Source organism: Tubulanus polymorphus, chromosome 3 (assembly GCF_964204645.1).
Source record: "Tubulanus polymorphus chromosome 3, tnTubPoly1.2, whole genome shotgun sequence".
Classification (NCBI taxonomy): Eukaryota; Metazoa; Nemertea; class Palaeonemertea; order Tubulaniformes; family Tubulanidae; genus Tubulanus; species Tubulanus polymorphus.
In genome coordinates this window covers 26,600,128-26,621,011 of record NC_134027.1, presented here as the reverse complement: position 1 = coordinate 26,621,011, position 20,884 = coordinate 26,600,128, and the positions used below count along the sequence as shown (strand labels likewise).

The 20,884-nt window shown below is 36.2% G+C and overlaps 3 protein-coding genes across 4 annotated transcripts; 2 read left to right on the top strand and 1 right to left on the bottom strand.

Moving 5' to 3' along the window:
• The first annotated feature begins 208 nt into the window (after positions 1 to 208).
• Positions 209 to 9,377, top strand: LOC141901167 (low-density lipoprotein receptor-related protein 3-like). Of its 2 annotated transcripts, XM_074788273.1 has the most exons (13): positions 209 to 258; positions 413 to 510; positions 626 to 667; positions 1,031 to 1,157; positions 1,569 to 1,780; positions 2,161 to 2,295; positions 2,801 to 2,953; positions 3,190 to 3,546; positions 4,043 to 4,159; positions 4,563 to 4,685; positions 5,088 to 5,213; positions 5,580 to 6,454; positions 6,914 to 9,377. In XM_074788273.1, exons 2-13 carry the CDS (start codon positions 447 to 449, stop codon positions 6,917 to 6,919), a joined length of 2,337 nt encoding a protein of 778 aa, XP_074644374.1. In that variant the 5' UTR covers positions 209 to 258; positions 413 to 446; the 3' UTR covers positions 6,920 to 9,377. The 2 variants fall into 2 exon arrangements, with proteins under 2 accessions (XP_074644374.1, XP_074644373.1); XM_074788272.1 differs by having other exon boundaries at positions 5,580 to 9,377.
• An 829-nt stretch (positions 9,378 to 10,206) lies between these two features.
• On the top strand, positions 10,207 to 15,748 carry LOC141902257 (uncharacterized). Its single transcript, XM_074789903.1, has 11 exons — positions 10,207 to 11,601; positions 12,175 to 12,382; positions 12,782 to 12,955; positions 13,055 to 13,181; positions 13,667 to 13,797; positions 14,146 to 14,264; positions 14,408 to 14,488; positions 14,610 to 14,708; positions 14,792 to 14,845; positions 14,925 to 14,963; positions 15,434 to 15,748. Exons 1-10 carry the CDS (start codon positions 10,207 to 10,209, stop codon positions 14,958 to 14,960), a joined length of 2,424 nt encoding a protein of 807 aa, XP_074646004.1. The 3' UTR covers positions 14,961 to 14,963; positions 15,434 to 15,748.
• A 1,235-nt stretch (positions 15,749 to 16,983) lies between these two features.
• LOC141901699 (synaptotagmin-1-like) lies at positions 16,984 to 20,843 on the bottom strand. Its single transcript, XM_074789117.1, has 8 exons — positions 20,465 to 20,843; positions 19,715 to 19,909; positions 18,957 to 19,217; positions 18,446 to 18,619; positions 18,291 to 18,367; positions 17,969 to 18,098; positions 17,743 to 17,871; positions 16,984 to 17,509 (listed from the first exon to the last, which is right to left on the bottom strand). Exons 1-8 carry the CDS (start codon positions 20,678 to 20,680, stop codon positions 17,435 to 17,437), a joined length of 1,257 nt encoding a protein of 418 aa, XP_074645218.1. The 5' UTR covers positions 20,681 to 20,843; the 3' UTR covers positions 16,984 to 17,434.
• Between the last annotated feature and the right edge of the window lie 41 nt (positions 20,844 to 20,884).

The window sequence follows — 20,884 nt, the reverse complement described above, 5'->3', positions numbered from 1 at the left end:
AATTTAATTCTTACCGAAATTTAGCATAAAAATTTATTTTTTTATTAAAAATCTTTAAATATTTTACTCAAATCATCACCAATTAATTTAGACTGAACCATTTCCCGATCTTTATTGAAATAATATCCGTTCACCTATAATGGTGTAGTAGGTGGCGCTGTGAACCAGGAAGTAAATAAAACAAAAAAATCCTAAAACATTATCATTATAATCATCAAACAAACTATGTCGCGATAAAACCTGTTTTTCATGATCTGTGTATGTATTTTATCTAAATCTATATCATCGTGTAGTTAACCAATACATTTTACATCATTAAAACCTCCTGGCTCCTCAACAGAGACAGACAGAGTCAGACTCTCACTCAAAGTCCAGACAGTCAATCAAATTTTGACTTTTTTTTAAATTTCAGACTTACCAACTGCAGTGAACAGCTGACGTTGAATATGTCATGGTTGAAAATGAAAGTTAACTTTGTCATTCATTTCATGACTGTTTTATTTATCTGTGGTGAGTTTTTGATGGTGGCACACACTAGGCTACTGTCTTTTATCGAGATTATTGATTGAGTTTTTTTGTCCTTCTTCGTTGAATTGATTCTTACCTGATGTTTTATTAATTTCAGATACTATTGCTCCAGTGGAATCCAGTAATAATGCGCTGCGTTGTATGTAGTTGTCTGTTTTTTTTCATTGATTCACCCATATATAGGCCTATACAATTAAAGTATTCAAGGTTAATACAGATATGGGAATTCTGGATTTATTTTTTCCTGCAGGAAAAATTATGAAATTCTGACCCCTTTCTTGAAAAGTTGGGGAAGTTTAATTTACGATGTCTCGTGTTTTTTGTTGCTGATATGAGTGGCACAAGGAACCTCTTGATTAGAAACCGCCCCCATTGAAGATATTTTATGATTTATTGCGGGGGATTTTGGTCAACGTTCATGGAAAATCACGGAATTCTAGATTCTCTGATCTGTAAGAATCTGTTTCCACTGTTTTAATTATTGCGTTAATATATTTTTCAGCGTGTTTAAAATATCCGACAGTAAAATTACACGATATACGCGGAGAAATCAGAAGTCCGGACTATCGGACTAACTCGTGTAAACGATGGCGCATTAATGTACCCGCTGGTTCTACTTTAACTATCAGGTAATTAATCCATCCAGCATCTGGAGCTATAAACCAACCTACATTCGAGATAGAAGGTGCTAAGGGTTCTAACCCCTTTATTCGTATGTTATATTCTGACTTGTCTTTACTCTCTTTGTTGAGAATTATGTCACACACATCATTATTCCTGAAAATGTCTATTGGGATATCTTTGAAAATTTGAATAATGCGAGCTCATGTGTGGGATTTTATGTTATATAGATAGGTGTTATAAGTATCTACATTAGTACGCCTGATGATGGCTAACAGTTGTTAGCCGAAACGTCGCCTCCTCAAATATAATCATTCCGATTTTGGATTTTTCAATCTTGGCTTCGTTATTGTGGGATTTCTCTCGTTAAGTATCTCGTTAAGAATGTTTTCATGATTTGCTGTTTTTTGCTATTATAGTTTCAATGATCTCGACTTTCCGATGGGCAAGAGTCGGATGTGTGGTGATAGCTATGTTGAATTAGCCGATGGGAATAAAAACCAGTGGCGATATTGTAAAGATATAATGAAAATTTTGCCGCCTGTATTTATGAGTAACTCATCGGTGATAGTGACATATCAAACAGGAGGTCAGGGTACAGGAAGAGGATTCAATTTGAATTATATTTCTGGTATGTATAGAAACTAAGAACTTCAAACTCTGAACCTATGAATGTTGAATTTGCATATTTTTTCTTAAGTTAGCTCCTTTCCAGTGACAGCCTTTTCTTTTGGGAAAGCGATCGTTAAAACCTGTTAAAAGCATTCATCCTCTCGGAACTTTCGACCTTGTAATATCTAAAGATATATCTTAAACTGAGGGAGGAACCCGAATAGAAGCCTTTAACTTTGCTGCTCTATCTGAGAAATGACTTCTAATTTTCCCTAGATCCACCCCTGCTTTCCGAAGAGAATCCTAGAGAAAAGGGCACTTTGGAAGAAGTTTTAGGCGCGACACGGACTACAGGCATTGTATCTCATTTTCTCAATTTTTCTATCTGAATTTTTTTAGGTCCGGTTCGTTTCAATAATACTTGTCGTAGTGATGAATTTAAATGTTTAAGCGGTAAATGTATCTATGATAAATGGCGTTGTAACGGAATGAGAGAATGTTCTGATGGAAGTGATGAACATCGTTGTTCTGCAGGTCAGTAACAAATCTCCCGTACAATGTTAGTTCAAGTATTGTTCACCTTATTCTGTACGAAAAGAATCAAGGCAGCTGTCGAAGAACTCTAAAAGCTGTCTGAGTCATAAAACTGATCCTAAACTTGTCTCAAATCTAAACAAAGACTGCGCAACTGGCCACAGGGAATTGGAAGTCTGAGACAAGAGTCTATTGTATGTGACTGTATCTTAGTTTCCCTTCATGTTAAATGAATTCACCCAGACTTGGGTGTTTAACCCTAATGAAAAAACTGAAATTTTTTTTTCGAACCATAAACTCTGAATTTTTGGTTTTCAACTAAGAACTATTATCAAGGAATCATCATTCCTTCATAATAGTTTTTATTGGAAAATCGAATATTCGGAATTGTTCAAACTTTTCTGATTTGGTGCTCTACTTTTCCTTTGCCTCTTGTGACACGTTGCAAATTTCAAATATCCCGATTCATTTAATGTATTGTAAGAATGTTTATTTGATATGACAGGTATTCACCGACCGACACCGATAACTGAATACTGTCACATCGAACAGTTCAGTTGTATATCAGTCAAAACTGGACGAAGTACATGTTTTTACAACGTGAAGAAATGTGATGGAGTCAACGATTGTGTGTCTAGAGTCGATGAAATCGGTTGTCGTAAGTTTTGAATCAATTCATGGTGGATTTTAGGGAGTCTGGACCCAAGATAGAAATTGTTAAAACATGCAACTTTGATATTCATCGCCTTGGAAAGTGCATGTTCTTCAATTTATTCCTCAAAGATTCAAAAGAGGGGGAACCTCGCATCAGGCCTTCCTTTTCTTTCGGCCTTCTAGATCCATCCCTGTTTATCATACATTGTTCTACACATTTATTCGAATTCTAATTTCTAGAACGACGCTCATGTGGAGGACACGTCGAAGGATTGCTAGGAATTATCCAGACGCCTCATTTCGTTCAGGGGTATTACCCGGCTAATATGAACTGCGTATGGTCGATACATGCGCCACCTGGTGTAAGGATTCAACTGCGATTTAAAACGTTTGATTTCGGAGTCGAGACGGACTATCTGACGATCTACGACGGACCGATATACTCTAAAAGAGTCGGTAAATACAACATGAATAATCATCCACCGCGATTCCTAGAATCGACGTCCAGTGAATTCGTGTTGAGATTCTACAGCGATAATCCGCAACCATTCGGAAGCATCATCGGTCACGGATTCAACCTCACTTATCAACGAAAAGGTTTGTGTCATCCATTGATGTTTTGATGCGGTATGGTAGTTCATTTCTAGGCACATTTCGATTGGGTCTATCCATTCTGGAGTACTCGTATGTCAGGGTCCCTACTACTAAATCCTTAAAAACTCCTAAACAGGAATATGTTTTTAATTTGAGCAAAATTCCCAAAACTCATTTATACCTCGGTATCTTGTACAATTTTCAAACTATGCCTAAGTCAGTACAGCTTGGAGTAGGATTCTTTACTCAAAGAGGCGGTTACTGAATTAGTACCGAGTTAAGGTAGTGTTAAGGATAAAAATAAAGACAGTGCCAATTTATGGGAGAGTCTACTGTAATTGGGACATGAAATGATGCAGACGCTTCCTCGAAATTTGAAATTTTCTCCTTTAAAACTGTAATCTGGAACCGTTATTCCTAAGACTGGATCTGCTTATTATGATGCTGTTATTCCTTCTTAACTGATAATTAATTGATAACTATGTGTTTTATCATTCAGGTATATGTTTCCCTGATCAGACGCGATGTCACGGAGAGATAAACTGTTACGATAGTTACGAGAAATGCGACGGTGTTTGGAATTGTAAGAGTTACGGATCGGATGAGAAAAACTGTCGTAAGTAGAAAATTTGTCATCGATTTAAAATCTTACATGAACTTCCCTAAGTCGGAAGGTTGCTGAATTAAAAGTCGAGTTTAGGTAGTGTAAAGGATAAAAATTTGTTTATAAAACTGTTTAATTACCTGGTAATGGTTTACCGAGATAAACAGTACCCCTTCACGAGAAGTCTAGAGTAATTGGGATATGAAAATGATGCTTCTTCGAAATTCTGAAATTTCTGTCATTAAAACTCCTTGAAAACTCCTTATATCCAGGAATGACCGATTTGTAGGGACCCTGTTTACTGATTTGGTAGTAAAGTAAAGTAAAGCTTACGACTAATGATTAGGTCACTAACTGTAAATACAATATTGAAAACATAATGGTTAATGTTATATAATGTGATGTATATTTTAAGCTCGATGTAAAGGTACTCCGGACTCGTTCCCGTGTAGCACAGATAGTAATCGTTGTTACGCTCTGTCTGAACGTTGTAATGGTCTCGGATACTGTCTCGATAATAAAGACGAAATCAATTGCAGTAAGTCTTAGAATTATATGATTTATTTAGCAAAGTAATTCCATTCAGGTCGCAAACTTAAAACGCACTCTCTTCCGGGGTAATGCGTCATGTCTTAATATTAATATGCATTGAACAGTTTTGTCTTGGAATTGAGGTAATGAAATTATAAGCGTGCTTTGTGCAGAGACAATGATACTATTCAACAGTCTTGCAGCCTGTCACCAAGATTGTCTGCAGTACACCTCGCCTGACTCAGACTTTGGAATAATTCTAATGAAATCATTTTCTGATTTCCCTTCTCATTTTCCAACTCTTGGTTTTGATGGTAGGAATTATGTACTAAGCAAGGTTTCATGTATTCACTATTGGATTTTAATGCATTTCATACGAAACTGATAACTTGTAACTTGCTCTTCTCAGGTGCTGATATATGCGGTCCTCATAATGGTACTTATCTATGCTCGAACAAGAAATGTATATTTGAATCTTGGTTGTGCGACGGTACGAATGACTGCGATGATGGAAGTGATGAACACAATTGTACAGGTATTGATGATTTGTCTAGAATGAGGGCTCTGCGTGCACCAGTTACCCCCCAAGATGGCATGCTGCGCCATCTATTCTGCTAGATGTTGTACTGCGTATCAACCAAGTTAAAAATCAGAAATTAGACAAATAATGTTTCTTGATCAACTAAGATTGATATTTAGGGTCTCAGATTGATATTTAGGATTGAGATATAGCAAGGTCCAAAGAATTTGAAAATCTTTGAATCCTCTCCGCAGTAGTCGGTGTCCTAATGCACACTAGCGACACCTGCTTGATCCACGCTTGCCCCAAACGTAGAGTCCTCTTTTTAGAATCACGAATTCAACATTGAATAACGGGTTATTGTTTTATTATTTTATAAAGCTGTGCCGTCAGTGCGTGTGATACTAGCAGCTGTAGTCGGTTCATTAATCTGCGGCCTCGTTCTCGTTATCGCGCTCGGTTGTACCATTAAACTATTCGCGTTACGTCTGCACGAAAACGGTAGCGGATTCGATACGCCGATGTCTCGATTACAAGCCGAATTCATGCGTATACCGGCGCCGCCGCCGTATCACGAAGCGATGAGATCGTCGCGACCGTTCGAAGAAGTGATGGCTCAAATTCGCGCTGCGCGACTCCAGCGAGGAGGATCCGGAGGAGCCGCAGCCGGAGGTGTGAATCCGTTGTATGAACGAGTTCACTGCGATAACGAGGAATCCGGTGACACGTCTGCTGCTGCTCAGATGGAAGAACTACCCGATAATTACGTTATAATTCACACGCAACAAGAAGAAACCGGCGACGATCGACAGCAGCACGGAGCAGACGGAGCAGGAGAGACTAATCGAGCCAGTCGTAGTTTGAGCGGAGATAGTTCCGATTCTGAATGTATTTTATCCGATAGTTACCGATCTCGTAATACGAGCGGTCAGAGTACGGCGTCGTCGTCGTGTTTAATTATCGATAACGATTCATCGACAACTCAGGATAATTTAAATCATGGTGCTATAAGTTTAATACCGCTACCCGACGACGACGAGGACGACGACAAGGAGGACGAAGCGTTGATTAAACCTAGCGATAGTTCGAATTCCGTTTGTATTCTAGCGGAGGACGATGAAAGGATTGTAGATATCGATAATACTCAATCGCTCGAGGACGATTATTCCCCGGTTGTGAATCGGCGTGCGGTTATAACGTCTTATTCGGACAATCCAGCTTTCAGTTTGGATGAAATAGATGAACCAGCGTCAACGGTAATAATTGAACAGGACGAATGATGTCTCTAGTTTCGCTACAGCTGAATAGTTTGTGACTATTAGCAGCATTCCGATATCTATATTTATTGATCAAATTTTGCTCATAGGGAAACATTTTAATTCTATTAATGCATGTACAGTCAAAGTCTGACGCCATCCTTTTTAATGCCACTGCTTATTTTAACACCAGCATTTTTCCAAGAACAAATTTGCCAAATCCAGCAGTGGCATCATAAAGGACTTATACTGTAGATACATTTGTGCATTTTTACCGTGGAACATCGTTATAATGATTTATGGAATTTAATTTGGAATTTCATCCCAAGTAGGAAAATTTGATTCATTTCATACTGGATATAATGGACTATCAGTTGTAACGAACGGATTTTCTGGTCTCCTGAAGTTCATTGCATGAACGAGGTTCCACTGTTAATATCCTATGATTTGTTTTTACAGAGATGAGTATGAAATCGTCTGCTCTTTGATATTGGCCGACCAGAAATAAATGAACAAGATAGAACATGCGGTAGTAATGATTAAGTCCCTCCGAATTTACCACAGGTGCTAATACTCTGTGGTACGTAAAAACCTAGTTTTTAAGGTACCTAGGCCGGGGTCATTCATTTGTTACGTGCAAGGGGTTAGAGCTAAGTGCAATTGGTTACTTTAGTGCATAGAAAATGGCCAATTTTGTGTACTGGTTTAAGGGAGGACAGTTGAAAAATTCAAATTTTTTTCGTACATGAAATAAATGAATGATCCCCTATGTAATATATATACATATATATTACTTGCTAAAGTTGGATTCATCTGATGATGACTGCAAATTGAGAGTTCGATTCTGCCTTAAAACCTTGATGATCCGTTTATTTGAGTGTTTATTGTGTCATCAGCTTCGATCTCTATTTTATTCGGAGAAAATGAAAGTTTTTATGTCTTCTTTATTGTTGAAAAAACTTGTTATAAAAACCATTGATAATCTATAGAGAATCACACATTAATAACATAGAAATAATATAGTCCAAAAATGTCTCCTCGAGCTAGTAGTTTATTTGGCATTTCGACTGTATTCTAATTGCCATTAGTACTCTCCTGAAGATGACTAATTTAATCAAAATGGAATTTATTTGAAATGTTGAATAAACTATTCAAGCTCAAGGAAACATTTTCGGACTTAATATTATTTTTGCGTTATTACTGTGACTGATTCTCTATAAACTTGTTATAATGTGACTTCTTACGATAGAAATATTTCTATGTATGTAATCTGAAAGTGTGTTGTTGAAGTGATTATCTAGACTGTGCTCTGTATTGAGATTGTTTTTCCACTATTCCACTCCTTACTAATCGCCCTTCACTGAACTGACCATCATTCAAATGTGGTTACACTTTGTGTTAAATTATGCAAATTTGTTCTTTATTTGAACTTGAATCAAGTGATACTTACATTGAATTTTACAAAACCCTTAAAATGTGGCTTAACTGAAGAATAATACCCAGATACTAATGACGCACATGACAGTGAAAATAAGTAAAAATGTTAAAGATGATTATTCTGTGATATCTATAGGTATAAAGTCTGTACCTAATTCTGACTGTTTATAATGTATGTGTTAATACCAGTACGCGTAGCTTTTGACATTAAAAGAATCAACTGAACTAATGATAAAAATGAGATGATGCCTTACAAAGCGTAACTACGAACCAGTGTAAAACTCCTATTCATTTATTTACCTTTTAAGATGTATGAACATATTTCATGTTTTGAATCTGGTTCCTGTTTCACAAAAAAGTTCATATAAAATTTCTGGTCTAATCGTGATTACAGTAAACCTTGCCTAACTCGGGCAAACTCGGATCTGCAAAGATGGTACTGTTTTTTCTCTGAGTTAGTCGAAAGTCCAAGTTGGCAATGTCCAAGTAAGGGGTGGTTTACTGTATTCACGATTTCAAGGAGTCCGGACTGCAATTCAAACAACCTTTGAGTTGAAACATTTTTGTGAAACTGCATCGAAACTAGTGTTTGACTAATATATAGGTGTATCCATTTTATGCAATAATGTTCCATTTAATCAAAAATATTCTTCTTCCTTCCACATTCCAGCCCTGTTACTAAAATCTTACCACAAAAACCGTATATGTGCTATTTCTGAATGATAGATGTTTGTTTGTTTGTGTACTAGAGCCATCTATTGAAAGGGTATGAATTTAGTGCCTTTTGATTGTAGAGGTATCCTATAGAATATGCAACTAAATAATGGCTTGCGTGTACTAAGAATATTGAAATTCATTTCAAAGGGGTCTTCACTGCAAAATATGAATACTGTATAATCTAATCACTGTGTGACTGTTCCACGATCCAACTGTTATAGCAGTTTAACTAGCATAATTAGATAAGTATCCTTTGATTAGGGTCAAATGTTACATGCCCTTAATCTTCGAACAGTGAAATGCTCAGTCAATCATGAACTTCGAATAAACCATGATACAAAATGTGTTTGGTTGGACCGCTGACCGGGCTGTTAATGATCTACTATTGTTATGAATTTTCACTTGAATTGATTTCTATAATAGATGAGTGTAAGGTATAGTTTGTATCCTGGGGCCCTGTCTAACATCTTATAGAGTTGTTAGTGTAGTATAAATCATATTGTTTGTGTATGGTATTGTTATCAATATTATAAAGGTTTGCTGGATTTCTGTGTTCGACAGATGTCAATTAAAATCTCCCGTAATTAAAGGAAGACCGACAATAATGGATTGTTATTGAATTTTCAAAATAATTTCATTATTCATATGTACAAATACGAAGCATCCATTTGCTTGTAACGATATTCTGATCTGTGTAATATAGAATCAGTCTTCAATGTAAATAAATACTTATAACTAAATTTTAACATATTTATGTGCTAATCCTAAAAACCTGTATATAATATTAATATTAATATTAATAAAGATTAAATCAAAATGTAAATAAATTGTGCTTTGGTGTCTTATTTTATTGCTATAAGATAGTTAAACAAATTGCAATAATTTCTTAGTTGTGACAGTCAGATTGCTGCATCAGATATTGACCGTCAAGTGCTGCCCCTATATAAAACAATAGCGGCGATCGCGTGAACTAATTCGACGGCACTATATTCCCACTATAGCATGCGGGTAATAAGTTAGTTCACATATTCACCGTTAACGATATGTATAGAGGCAGCACTTAACGGTCAAGATTTCAGCTAGCTTGAGCTGCAGTTGATTCGCATTTACAAAGTATAGAGCTCGTGCTCTGCAGTAAAGCATGAAAAAAAAGCTATTTTGTAGAAAACTCCCCTGGCAAGTGGGATAAAAGGCTATGAACCGTCTTTTGTATAAAATTGTACCCTGGCAAGCGAGTATTGGCTCTGTGTAGTAACAGATGGCGCGCCTATACGCGGAAGTAATAAATTGAATTGAATTGGCACCGGTAACTTTAAACTGATGAAACAAGATTTTGATAATGTTGTTAGTTCGTTGAGTCGGCGATTGAACTATAGAACTGCTGATTTCAGAGGAAAACAACGCGTGCAACGAAAAAGAACTTTATTTTCAGCATGTAGGAATCGGTGCTTTCAATACTGTCTTTTATTAATTATCCACGCACAAACGACCACACACACCAGCAGATCACAGAAAATCAAACCCACCCAGGCCTAATAGTTTAGTGTTGACAGACAGGGCAAGGGTTTAGACTCCTGCGGAATAAGATAGAATTCAATATGGATTCAGGTCACGAAGATGATCACAGTGATATTTGTATTAAGCAGAATGAAATCGATGGAAGTAAAATGTCTATGTTAGTGTGTGAAGATCCACAGCAGCAGGAAGGAATAGGCCTAATGAACTGTTGTGAAGACCTACAACAACTTCAGTCCTCCCAAATTCCCCGACCACTGGATACTGCTGCACCCTGTCAGGATCAGACCGACATTGCAACCTCTCAGGATACCAACGATACTGTTGCACTCTGTCAGGATACCCCTACTGCTGATGTCACTAGACTGCAACAAAGAAATGAAACTTTACTGCTTGAAATGAGGAATCGTGAGCGTCAATTTCATGAGATCATTTGCGGTAAAAACAAAACTCTCGATCAGCTACAGAAAACTGTCTATTCTTTAGAATCGACGGTTGAAAATCTGCAGCGAGATATTAAAAAATATGAGTCAAATCAACGAGAGAAATCTGTCGTCGATTTAGAGTTGGATTTAACTCAGAAATTAGACGAAGCTTTGGCGGAACATTTGAGTAAACTTCGAACTGAAAAACAGATGGAAATTAAAGATGATTTAAACGTGAAAATGGAAAAGCTTGAAGTCGATTTGTACAGAAACGTAGATCAGTTGGTGAGAGCTGATATGTCATTGATGATTTGTAGAAACCGATTTGAAGCTGAGCTTTCTAACAATACTGATCTTAATAATAAACTAAAACATGTCGAAGAGGTTTTAAACGACGCGCGTCATCGCGAGAACGAGGTTCACGATTTACTGAACGTCGAATTAGAGAATGTTCGATATCTGGAAACGGAACGGGACGAAATGGTGAAAGAGATCGAAGTGTTGAAGGATAAACTTCGCGAGGCTCTCGTCGCGAATAAAGACATCGAAGAATTAATGGCTCAAAATCAGATTTACAACGTCGAAGATCGGCATAATGTGAACACTTTAAAACAAACGATAGCCGAACGTGACGAACGAATAAAACAATTCTTCGTTAAACAAGATGAGTGGAAAGTGGATGAGAAATATCTCATGGATAAGATCATCGACGCGGAAACTGAATTGAAAGTTGAGTTAGAGAAGGGCGCTCATCACGCGGCTTTAAAACACGAGTTTGAACAGAAAATATCCATTCTCAGTCAGGAATTGGACATCGCGATTTCGAATAGGTTGGAAGAAAATGCCAGATGCGAAAAACTGAAAATTCTCGAAGAGAAAGATGGTTTTAGTTTGACGAGGATTGAGAATCTGACGGTGCAGCTTAATAATTTACAAACTGAGCTTCAAAAAGTCATAGCCGAGAGGTCTACAATAGAAAATAGCTTTGAAGAGGAGCGTCAGGGTTTGATCTTTCAAATTAAATCACTTGAAGAGGAAGCAAAATCTGAGAAGGTAAATTCTGTAAAATGTTACAAAATGAGAAATGTTTGATAGTTGTATAACAGGCATACCACAAAAGTGTGTCTATCCTATGGTGCGGTGTATCATTTTCACTGTTTGACTGGTGCTGTCATCTTTTAATAGAGATTAAAACTAATGTAAAATGTTACAAAATGAGAAATTTTTGAAAGTTGTATAACAGGCATACCACAAAAGTGTGTCTACACTATGGTGCAGTGTATCGTTTTCACTGTTTGACTGGTGCTGTCATCTTTTAATAGAGATTAAAACTAATGTAAAATGTTACAAAATGAGAAATTTTTGAAAGTTGTATAACAGGCATACCACAAAAGTGTGTCTACACTATGGTGCAGTGTATCGTTTTCACTGTTTGACTGGTGCTGTCATCTTTTAATAGAGATTAAAACTAATTACTCAAATTCATCAATACACTGCGATGCAGTGTACTGGCAAAGTTAATCACCGATTTATACACGGCAGTGTCATGTAGACACATTGAAAGGGTCAAGAGACAGTGAATTGGGAGATGTATAATGTTTCAACCCACAATGTTTTAACTCACAGGAATTAGTTGAGAGTCTGAATAAAGAAAAACGTGATATGAAAGAAATATTGGCGAGTTGTCGAATAGAGCTGGCGCGAGTTCAGTGTGAGTTACGTCGTTCGCAGGAACTACGAGCGGACGAACGACGGCTGTTCGAAAAACACGAATGTGAAAATAAATTACTGAAACAACGATTGAAAGAGGAGCAACACAACTTTGAAAAAACAGGTATGAAATGTTGTAACACTGTTTTAGATCAGGTACTAGTTATATAGTTATGACTTAGAGGTCTTAATGTTGTGTGATTAGCTATGAGTGAAACCTCGTTACAACGAACTTCAGGAGACCAGAAAATCTGTTTGTTTTAACCGAGAGTTTGTTATCTCTGGTATGAAATTAATGAGATTGTCCTTTTTGGGACTAAATTCTATAGGTTTGTAATCCCAGTAAATAATTACATCTGAGGTTGTTGTAACAAGGTTCCTCTGAAGTCTGTAGAACTATTGTTGGTTTGAGGCTGGTTTATAAATCTAAGCTATGATTGTGGTACTGCGCTCAGGTGCTGGGATTGTATGTTTATGATTAGTTAGTTCTATGTATTATTACTCATTGTATTGTTGCTTACAGTTCAAGAGAAAGCTGCGCTTGAAAAACGTATTATATCATTAAACACTAAATACATGTACGGTTTAAATCGATCGAGTTCAATACGATCTGCATGTTTTAAAATGGCGCCCGGGTCTACCGAGATTCTTCGTGCATGCGATACTAATGATATAGGTCACTCGTGGTGTGTTATAGGTAAATGAAGTCGATATATACACGGCGTATTATGTACTGCGTCTAGTTCAGATTTAAACTTACTTACGATTAATGGTAAATTTCTCTCCGATATTTCAGATATGGACAATATGTCTGTGAATTCGATGAATATTTCACGTTCGTCTGACAGAAGAAATCTTTCGATGACGTCTTACATGAGTGTTCAGCCTGATAGAAGTTACAAATCTGATTTACACATTTCCGGGTTAGTATAGAACACGGTCCTTGCGACTTGATTCCTAAAAAACTCCTTCTAAATGGAGAATACTTTTAAACATGCTTGAAATTCCTTTTATTTGAGCAAAATGCCTGAAATTCCTTTACAACTCTTTCAATTTTGGGAGATATGCAATTTGAAATGTTTATCTAGTTTATAATTGGACAGTAGACTAAGCCTAGGTCGGTAGAGTTGTGATTTGTTTTTACCCAATAAGAGGGTTGCAAAATTAAACACTGAGTTTAGTATTGTGAAGGATAAGAATTTGCTTAGAAAACCACTGAATTAATGGTTTACTGAGATAAACAGTATCGATTTAGGAGGAGTCTACAGTAATTGGTATTTGAAAGTGATGCAGACACTTATATCCAGGAATGACTGTGATCTTTTTGGACCCTGTGTATAATAATGGGTCATCTTCATCCCCTCGACCCCAAACATGAAATTTTATGCATTGATGTTGTTTTTATTAGTGTTTCAGATATTCGACTCACAAGTCCGTATTCGATAATCTCGCAATCAGATAATTATATCAACAACAATAAAGATATATCGCACGGTCCTTTAACATCGTCACATCTAGATCAAACTTCTTCTATTCCTCGTAAGTTGAGAACATTCTTATCTTGAATAAAGTAATGAGGTGCTGCAATTGCTCAAAAGTTAGTTTGAGCTAACTAGTGGATAGTTGACGTAGTGATCATTAAAAGTTCATTGTAACTATAGTTTTTATCTGCTGGTTATTCTTAACCAACCTTTGAGCAACTGGCCCTCGATCATGTTCTTCTTATTCTTCCGATTAAGTTCCTTTATTCCGTTGATGATTCTCAGAACTGTCTGTAACCGCTGATCTTGAGCTAGTTTCACTGGTTTGGGTCAAACAACCTATCCACAAAGCCAGGATAAAAAGTCCATGCAAATATCTCGTTTATTGAATTTATTGTCGTTTCAGATGGAATCGGGAATTTGTTCTCATGTGAAGATGAACCTCTCCACGTAGATTATGAATGGGATCAGCTCAGTGTCCTGAAAGATACAAACACTGTTATTAAAAAACCTCAAGCTAAAAAGGTAAATTCTTACTGCTGACCTGTACTATTCTACTCTGTAAAGACACAGCCTTACTCAGTAGTGTAAAGACTGCTGTAAATATTATAGTCACTGTACTTTATCAATGTGAGTTTGAAATTTACTGGTCCCACGCTCATTTTCAGGTGAAGAAATATGAATCAGTGGCGGACAAAAAAGATGTACTTTCTAAATCTTGGCACAACATTTCTCTCAACTCGCAGAAGGTAAATTCATTTTCCTCGAAACTCAAAACCTAAGCTTTGATGATTATCGTAAAAAATAAATGATACATTTATGTATTTTTTGATATTGTACCTTTGTATTACGGTTGTAATTTTTTACTAGGACAAAGATGTTTTCAAGAAGCCATTTTCAAAACGTACTCCGAGACAGAAACCAACACAGAATCAGGAGAATTTACCTCCTCCAAAGGATAAAAACGCGGTAAGTTTTTACCGGTTACCGGTATACTAGACTTATGCTTCCCTTCTCTCTTTATTTTCTATAATGAATGTTTATAATTTTAGAATACTTCGAATTCTGTCGATTTTAAAACTAAACACAGCATAATGAAAGCAAAGGTGAGTAATTCAATTTCGCGCCTGAAACTCGAATTTGATAAATCTGTTGATAGATAAAATGTTATTTTCGACTGTTTAGCGTTTACGAGCGAAGAGATTATTTTTTCGTTCGTAGTCGGTATGTAATTTACTGATATTTATCTTAATTAGTATTCTCATTGGTGGCTGCACCTCCTCAGTTCTGTTCCGAGAAAAAATTCGAATAGGATGACTGGTACTGATCTCAGTATTTCAGGGTTAATAAACCTGCAGGTGATGATTGCCGATTTATTTTCTGACAATTTTATCTAAACTTCATCAGAAAAACAAACGATTTTCATTTCTCTGATGATAAAGTTTAGCCAAAACTTTGAAACTATCAGAATAAACTGTTAAATCATCATCTGTGGGTTCTGTTCATAGGTGTATGATAGTTTATATCGTTGTATGAAGGTGATGTTCAATGCATGGTGTTAAAATCACGTTTTAACATAAGTTCATTGATTTCTTAAAGGTTTCATTAGTTATTGTTTAACCAAGGAATTTAACCAAATATTACATCATCTCGAACACCTCAATCGACATGAGTTGTTTTTATTTGATTTTCAGGATGATACGAACTCAACGAGTGGAAAGTTACACATTATGTCGACTGCCGTCTGACTGAGAACTAGAGAATTTTGTCAGCTTTCCCAGTGAAAAGATCGATGATTTAGGAAACTGTGCTAAATGATTACTGACCACCTACACAACATGGGAGTTCCATATTCTCTGGATGATTAAAAATGAATATACTTTAATGCAGACAATCGCTCGGTTAGAGACTTTTATGCATAATGATTTTAATATGCTTTAAATGTGATCAATTGTTAGTCGAATGAAACACACTTGTGATGTATAACACATGGATGAATTTTCCTTAAAATGACGAAACAATTTAAACATTGTAGATATATCGATTGTATTATTGATTATTATATACATAGATATAGATTGTAATATTGATAATTCAACTATTGTTTTAAACAAATTTGTGATGATTTATTTACGATTGTATTAGTGATATTTCTCTTAAATCTCTTTATATATCGCAGTATTTCTATCCCGCCCACTTTCAAGTTTTTCCAAATGCAATTTACTGGCTTTTAAGCGATGTATTTTTTTAAATCAAATCTGCACAAATTATTTTGTGTAAAATCTTGTATAGTTTCTTTCTAATTTAGAGCTAATTGTAGGTATGAAATTATTATTTTCAGTAAAGCTTTGCCTTTGACCATTTAATGGCATGTAAAATTTATTTGATGCTGGCTTTAGTTGAAATAAAATCATGTATATGTAATTGATGTGAGGTTAGTACTCTTATTTGAGTTATGAATTAGTCTGGATGAATACAGCTTGAATGCAGCTGAATATCAATGGTTGATTATGAAATAGTTGGTATTGTTATGATGAAAAACTAACGAAGTAATAGATTTTTGTAGCCAAAAAGGAGCCAGGATTTGAAACCTACAGGATTCAAGCCCTGTGTGGTAGGTAGTAACACGACCAATGGGTAATTGTTTGAAAGTTTGTGCTCTCCATAACATTGTCAATTATTTCATAATCAATTTGATCACGTGATAAGCTTCATTGTGGAATAAGCCTTGATAATAATTATTTCTTAAGATCTTATCTGTTTATCTAGATAGTGGCCTCTACCTCACAATGCCAAGTACCAGAATCTAATCTGAGCCTTCTGTTTGCATCTTATAGTTAACACATATTCTTAGAAGGCTAGTTATATAATGGTTTGCAATTTTCATACATTGATTGTTTATCCATCGCTATTTGACGACAATGCTCATCTAAATCCCCTGTAGCATTTCAGATGTATTTGTCAAGTGATGGCCTACCACTTCCCCAACAGGTTTACTCAGAAACAGTATCAGTATCAAGGATCAGGAACCATTGAAAAGATTTGCAATCAGATCAGCAAAATTCCAATAATGGTGAAAATATCGTTATGTTCTGTATGTAATAACTAGATACATCCTCTTCATTAGCGTCAGAACCATACAGTTTATACTGCAATGCATCATCCAGAATTCCGCTGATGTCAACGACAAATTTAAAACAAAAACAGATTTTAGGTGATTGTCTTATTTATTTCTAAGCAAATCAATCAATAAATACATGTATATACCAGTATATATTTCTGTGCGAAAACTAGAAACAAAGTTCCCATAAAAAACTACAAATCTATCAGATGTGTACATAATCAATATTGATTTAAAGCTATAAGATAGATTTTGATTTATTCAATGATTGCAATGACACAGTTACACCTGGACCAGCCAGGATATATTGCCAGAGTCCCTTTCAACAAAATAATACATTTCAATGGACGGATTGTACTAAACTAAATATCATACATGTAGTATGCTGTGAATCAATATAACCGGTAAGCTGTTTGAAGGTAAATTTGATTCTATCGAAAACAAAAACTTGCTACTAATGCCTAGTAGATCCATCAGGTCAGATTTATGATAAAATCAGTTTTCACATTACAGATTTAATATGACAGCAGTTTAACAGCAGCAGGAGCTCCTCTCTTACTCGTAGTATGAGTGTTTATCTAATTGGTATACCGTCCAGCAGTTTCATGCGAGTTGAAGCTCCAGCTTTACGACATGTCAATGAAACCACCTGAAAATATCATTAGATCATGAAATACTATGGGTAGATGCAGTGCTCTATCAGATTCCTGTTGTCCTTACAACCAGGGCTTATCTGAAGACAACAGGATCCAGTTCCATAGTTGTGAATAAACTCTTGAGTCCTGAGTTTATATTCATTGAGTTGATTATGAGCCAAATCTTATATCTGTCAAACCGGGTCCTGTTGTCATGAAGTTAACAGTATCTCTTTTCAAAACTTACTTTATTTCCTGTATGTCGTTTAAACAGTAGATCAGGCATAGTAAATTGTGAATGCGCGACCAATGCCTCCTTGAACTCCTGAGCAATAGCTTTTTGTGACCATTTCGATCTTAATCTGTCCGTATTTTTCTGAAACGAAAAGTTCGTAGTTTTTCTGTAATTTATTGAAGACCAACGTCCAAAAGGTGAAATATCAAACTCATGAAATACAAGGAAAAATACGAACCAAATCGGCTAATTCAAAGTCTCCATAGTAACCAATATCAGGGTCAAGGTTGCCGAGGTCGATTATAATTTGTCCCATACTGTCGTTGTCACCAATGGTATCATGATCAACGGTGTTGAAAACAATGTATCTATCAATGAAAACAATGTATCTATCAAAATAAACTGATAAAGCTCAATGGAAGAATTATGGCTCCACAACTATGAGTTCAGATAATGTTGTAGGATTATATCTATGTATAAGAAACAAATTGAATTCACAACCGATGAATTGGGTCATGGAATTAAAAAAATGATAATCTACAGTACTGGTGCATACAAACCTGTATGGGAATTCCTCAAATGGAACTGTAAATTCAAATGTCTCATTCCAAACTGGATTTAAAGTGTTCTTTTTCACCTGAAGAATATAAAGATTATTTAACAACAGTCCAGTGTGATCCGATCAAAACATGGTATTCTATTTCTAATTCTATACCTGTGTTTGATGTATAGTTGAAATACCGGGAATCATGATTTTTACGAACGGATCGGCTGAATTATTTATATCTCGCGGCGCTAGTTGATGGCCGCTGATTACCGTAACGAGCAGAGTCTGAGGGAAACGATATCCTAAAGCAATATTCAACGTCCCAGTTATAGATAAATCAGTCTGAAATAGACACACATCGAATCATCATATAAAATCATAATTCATTTTATGTTATAACGCAGTTCTAAAGATAACAACTGCACTATACAACTATGTCTATACATGATACAATTTTTGAAATTACCGTTTTAACTATTTTTGATTCCAAATTTTTATTTTCAATTCAATGTTTTTAGTGTAATAAGACATAAATATGATAGATGTTCAAATTGCAACAAGTTTCACTCCATAGAAATGTGGTTGCATCCAGACCCAGCATCCAGAGGATGGAATGCCTGGGACCCCATCGAAGAGAGGACAATAGAGACAGACAGCTAGGTTCGTCGATTAAGCCTACCTCATTCTGTAAAGGAAACCACGCTGTTGTGATCGGCTGCAACTGGAAATCATAATTCTTCAATTCGATCAAACTTTCGCCGATGAAATCGTCGTTACTCAAAATATCGTGATCCCAAATTTGAACGGCGAGCTTTGTAGTTGAGACGACGTCTTTCGGGAGATCGAAGCTGAATATCTCGTGGTAGACCGGGTTTAAAGTTCTCTTAGTTACGCGTGTCTCTTTGATTCCCTGGCTATGATGGTCGGGAAACAGCTTCAACTAAAAAACAAATTATTAGTCAATAATTAAAATCTTTCAGTTTCTTAAATGAAATTCATTCGCAGTAACAAATCAGATACAAAAACGGTCTTAAATTTTCACACTGGTCTTAGGCTAATTTGTTAGATTGGTTATAGAATCAAAATGAGCTTAGACTGGTCTTAAGTAATTAGATTGGCTATAGAACCAAAATGAGCTTATAAGTTGTTTGATTGGCTACAGAACAGGAGCCGGTTCCATAGTCAGGGCTTAGACTTAAGACCGACTTAGTTCTATAGCCAATCTAACAACTTAAGACCAGTGTAAGACCGACTTAGTTCTATAGCCAATCTAACAACTTAAGACCAGTGTAAGACCGACTTAGTTCTATAGCCAATCTAATAACTCAAGACCAGTCTTAGATTTAACTTTTGCACTTAAGTCACGACTGTGCAACTGACCCCTGGGCTTCAATTTAAGCCTTGCAACTGAATCAAGTGGATTGTGATCTGAAATACCTTAACATAAGGATCAGCAGTGGCTCCTCTGATTTGTCTCGGAGTTAAATCACGAGCTCTGATGACTTTAATCATCAATGTTTCACGACTCGTGTCGTATTTCATACTAAGCAGTAAATCACCTTCGATATTCGTACATTTCATCACCGTCGGATCCAACTGTTTAAAAATCTGCTTCACCAAAATCATGTTCTCCTGTTGAAATGAAACATTTACGTTCGTGAAGATCAGGACAAATAGGATTAGATGTACTAAAGGGACAAACAGCAGATACTGGAGAAAAATATCAGATACTAGAGAGGACTTACAGCAAGACTAAAGTGGACAAATAGGATCAGATACTAAAGAGGATAAAGTGCAGATTATGATGTTCCCCAGAAACTGACATTAAATGAGTTTCTACAGCTCTCCACAATACAGATATCAATCTGTAGCCCTGGTACACTTTAATTGACTAATTCACTCCTTAAAACAAAGTGTCCAGGCTGAGGGGTTGCAGGGACTTGTCACAACTGATAGTATATGGGTCCAATGAATACCATGGTTGATGGTCACAGTGGTCACTGAAGTCCCTATGATCATTTGACAATTACCTATAGAACTAAAATGAGCTCAAACTGGTCTTAAGTTGTTAGATTGAAGAAGTTCCCGTTACCAGTAGGCCTAGGTGTTATAAATGATTGTGTGAGACAGTGCAGTCTGAATACCGGACTGGATTCCCCTGAAACTCACTGAAACAACTTGACTTACTTTGGTGCATTCAATTCTGTCATAGTCTAACACATTGTTTCTATGTTTATGTAGATAGTTTCTTGTTGTATAAATGTGAGCTAAACGTTGTAATTCATCGTGTTTCTGTAGTTTCTCGTGTTGCGGATGTTTCATTGCAGTAATTCCTCGCTCGATGTCATCTGCATTTTCTTGTTCTTGATGTTGAATCGTGCTTTGACTCTGATTGCTTCCCATCTTATTCTATCAATGACTTCGTTGACGGTTCCTGAACTTCGCTGAAAAAGCTGAAACACTGAAAAGCTGAAACGCTGAAATAAAAACGCTGAAATTTCAGGGAATTTCCGAAAAACGCCGAAATTTCAGGGAATTCCCGAAAAACGCTGAAATCGTGCTAGGTACCGACAATACACGTTTTGAAATTTTTTCCGGGCCGGTGTC

Coding starts and splice junctions, on each gene's coding strand:
- LOC141901167 (XM_074788272.1), top strand. CDS start 447: ATGTCATGGTTGAAAATGAAAGTTAACTTTGTCATTCATTTCATGACT. Junction 2,296..2,800: donor TGAACATCGTTGTTCTGCAG/GTCAGTAACAAA, acceptor TTGATATGACAG/GTATTCACCGACCGACACCG. Junction 4,160..4,562: donor ATCGGATGAGAAAAACTGTC/GTAAGTAGAAAA, acceptor GTATATTTTAAG/CTCGATGTAAAGGTACTCCG.
- LOC141901699 (XM_074789117.1), bottom strand. CDS start 20,680: ATGGGAAGCAATCAGAGTCAAAGCACGATTCAACATCAAGAACAAGAA. Junction 17,872..17,968: donor ACTTTGAATTAGCCGATTTG/GTTCGTATTTTT, acceptor TTTTCGTTTCAG/AAAAATACGGACAGATTAAG. Junction 17,510..17,742: donor AACGACATACAGGAAATAAA/GTAAGTTTTGAA, acceptor TGATATTTTCAG/GTGGTTTCATTGACATGTCG.
- LOC141902257 (XM_074789903.1), top strand. CDS start 10,207: ATGGATTCAGGTCACGAAGATGATCACAGTGATATTTGTATTAAGCAG. Junction 11,602..12,174: donor AGGAAGCAAAATCTGAGAAG/GTAAATTCTGTA, acceptor TTTAACTCACAG/GAATTAGTTGAGAGTCTGAA. Junction 14,489..14,609: donor TTTCTCTCAACTCGCAGAAG/GTAAATTCATTT, acceptor ATTTTTTACTAG/GACAAAGATGTTTTCAAGAA.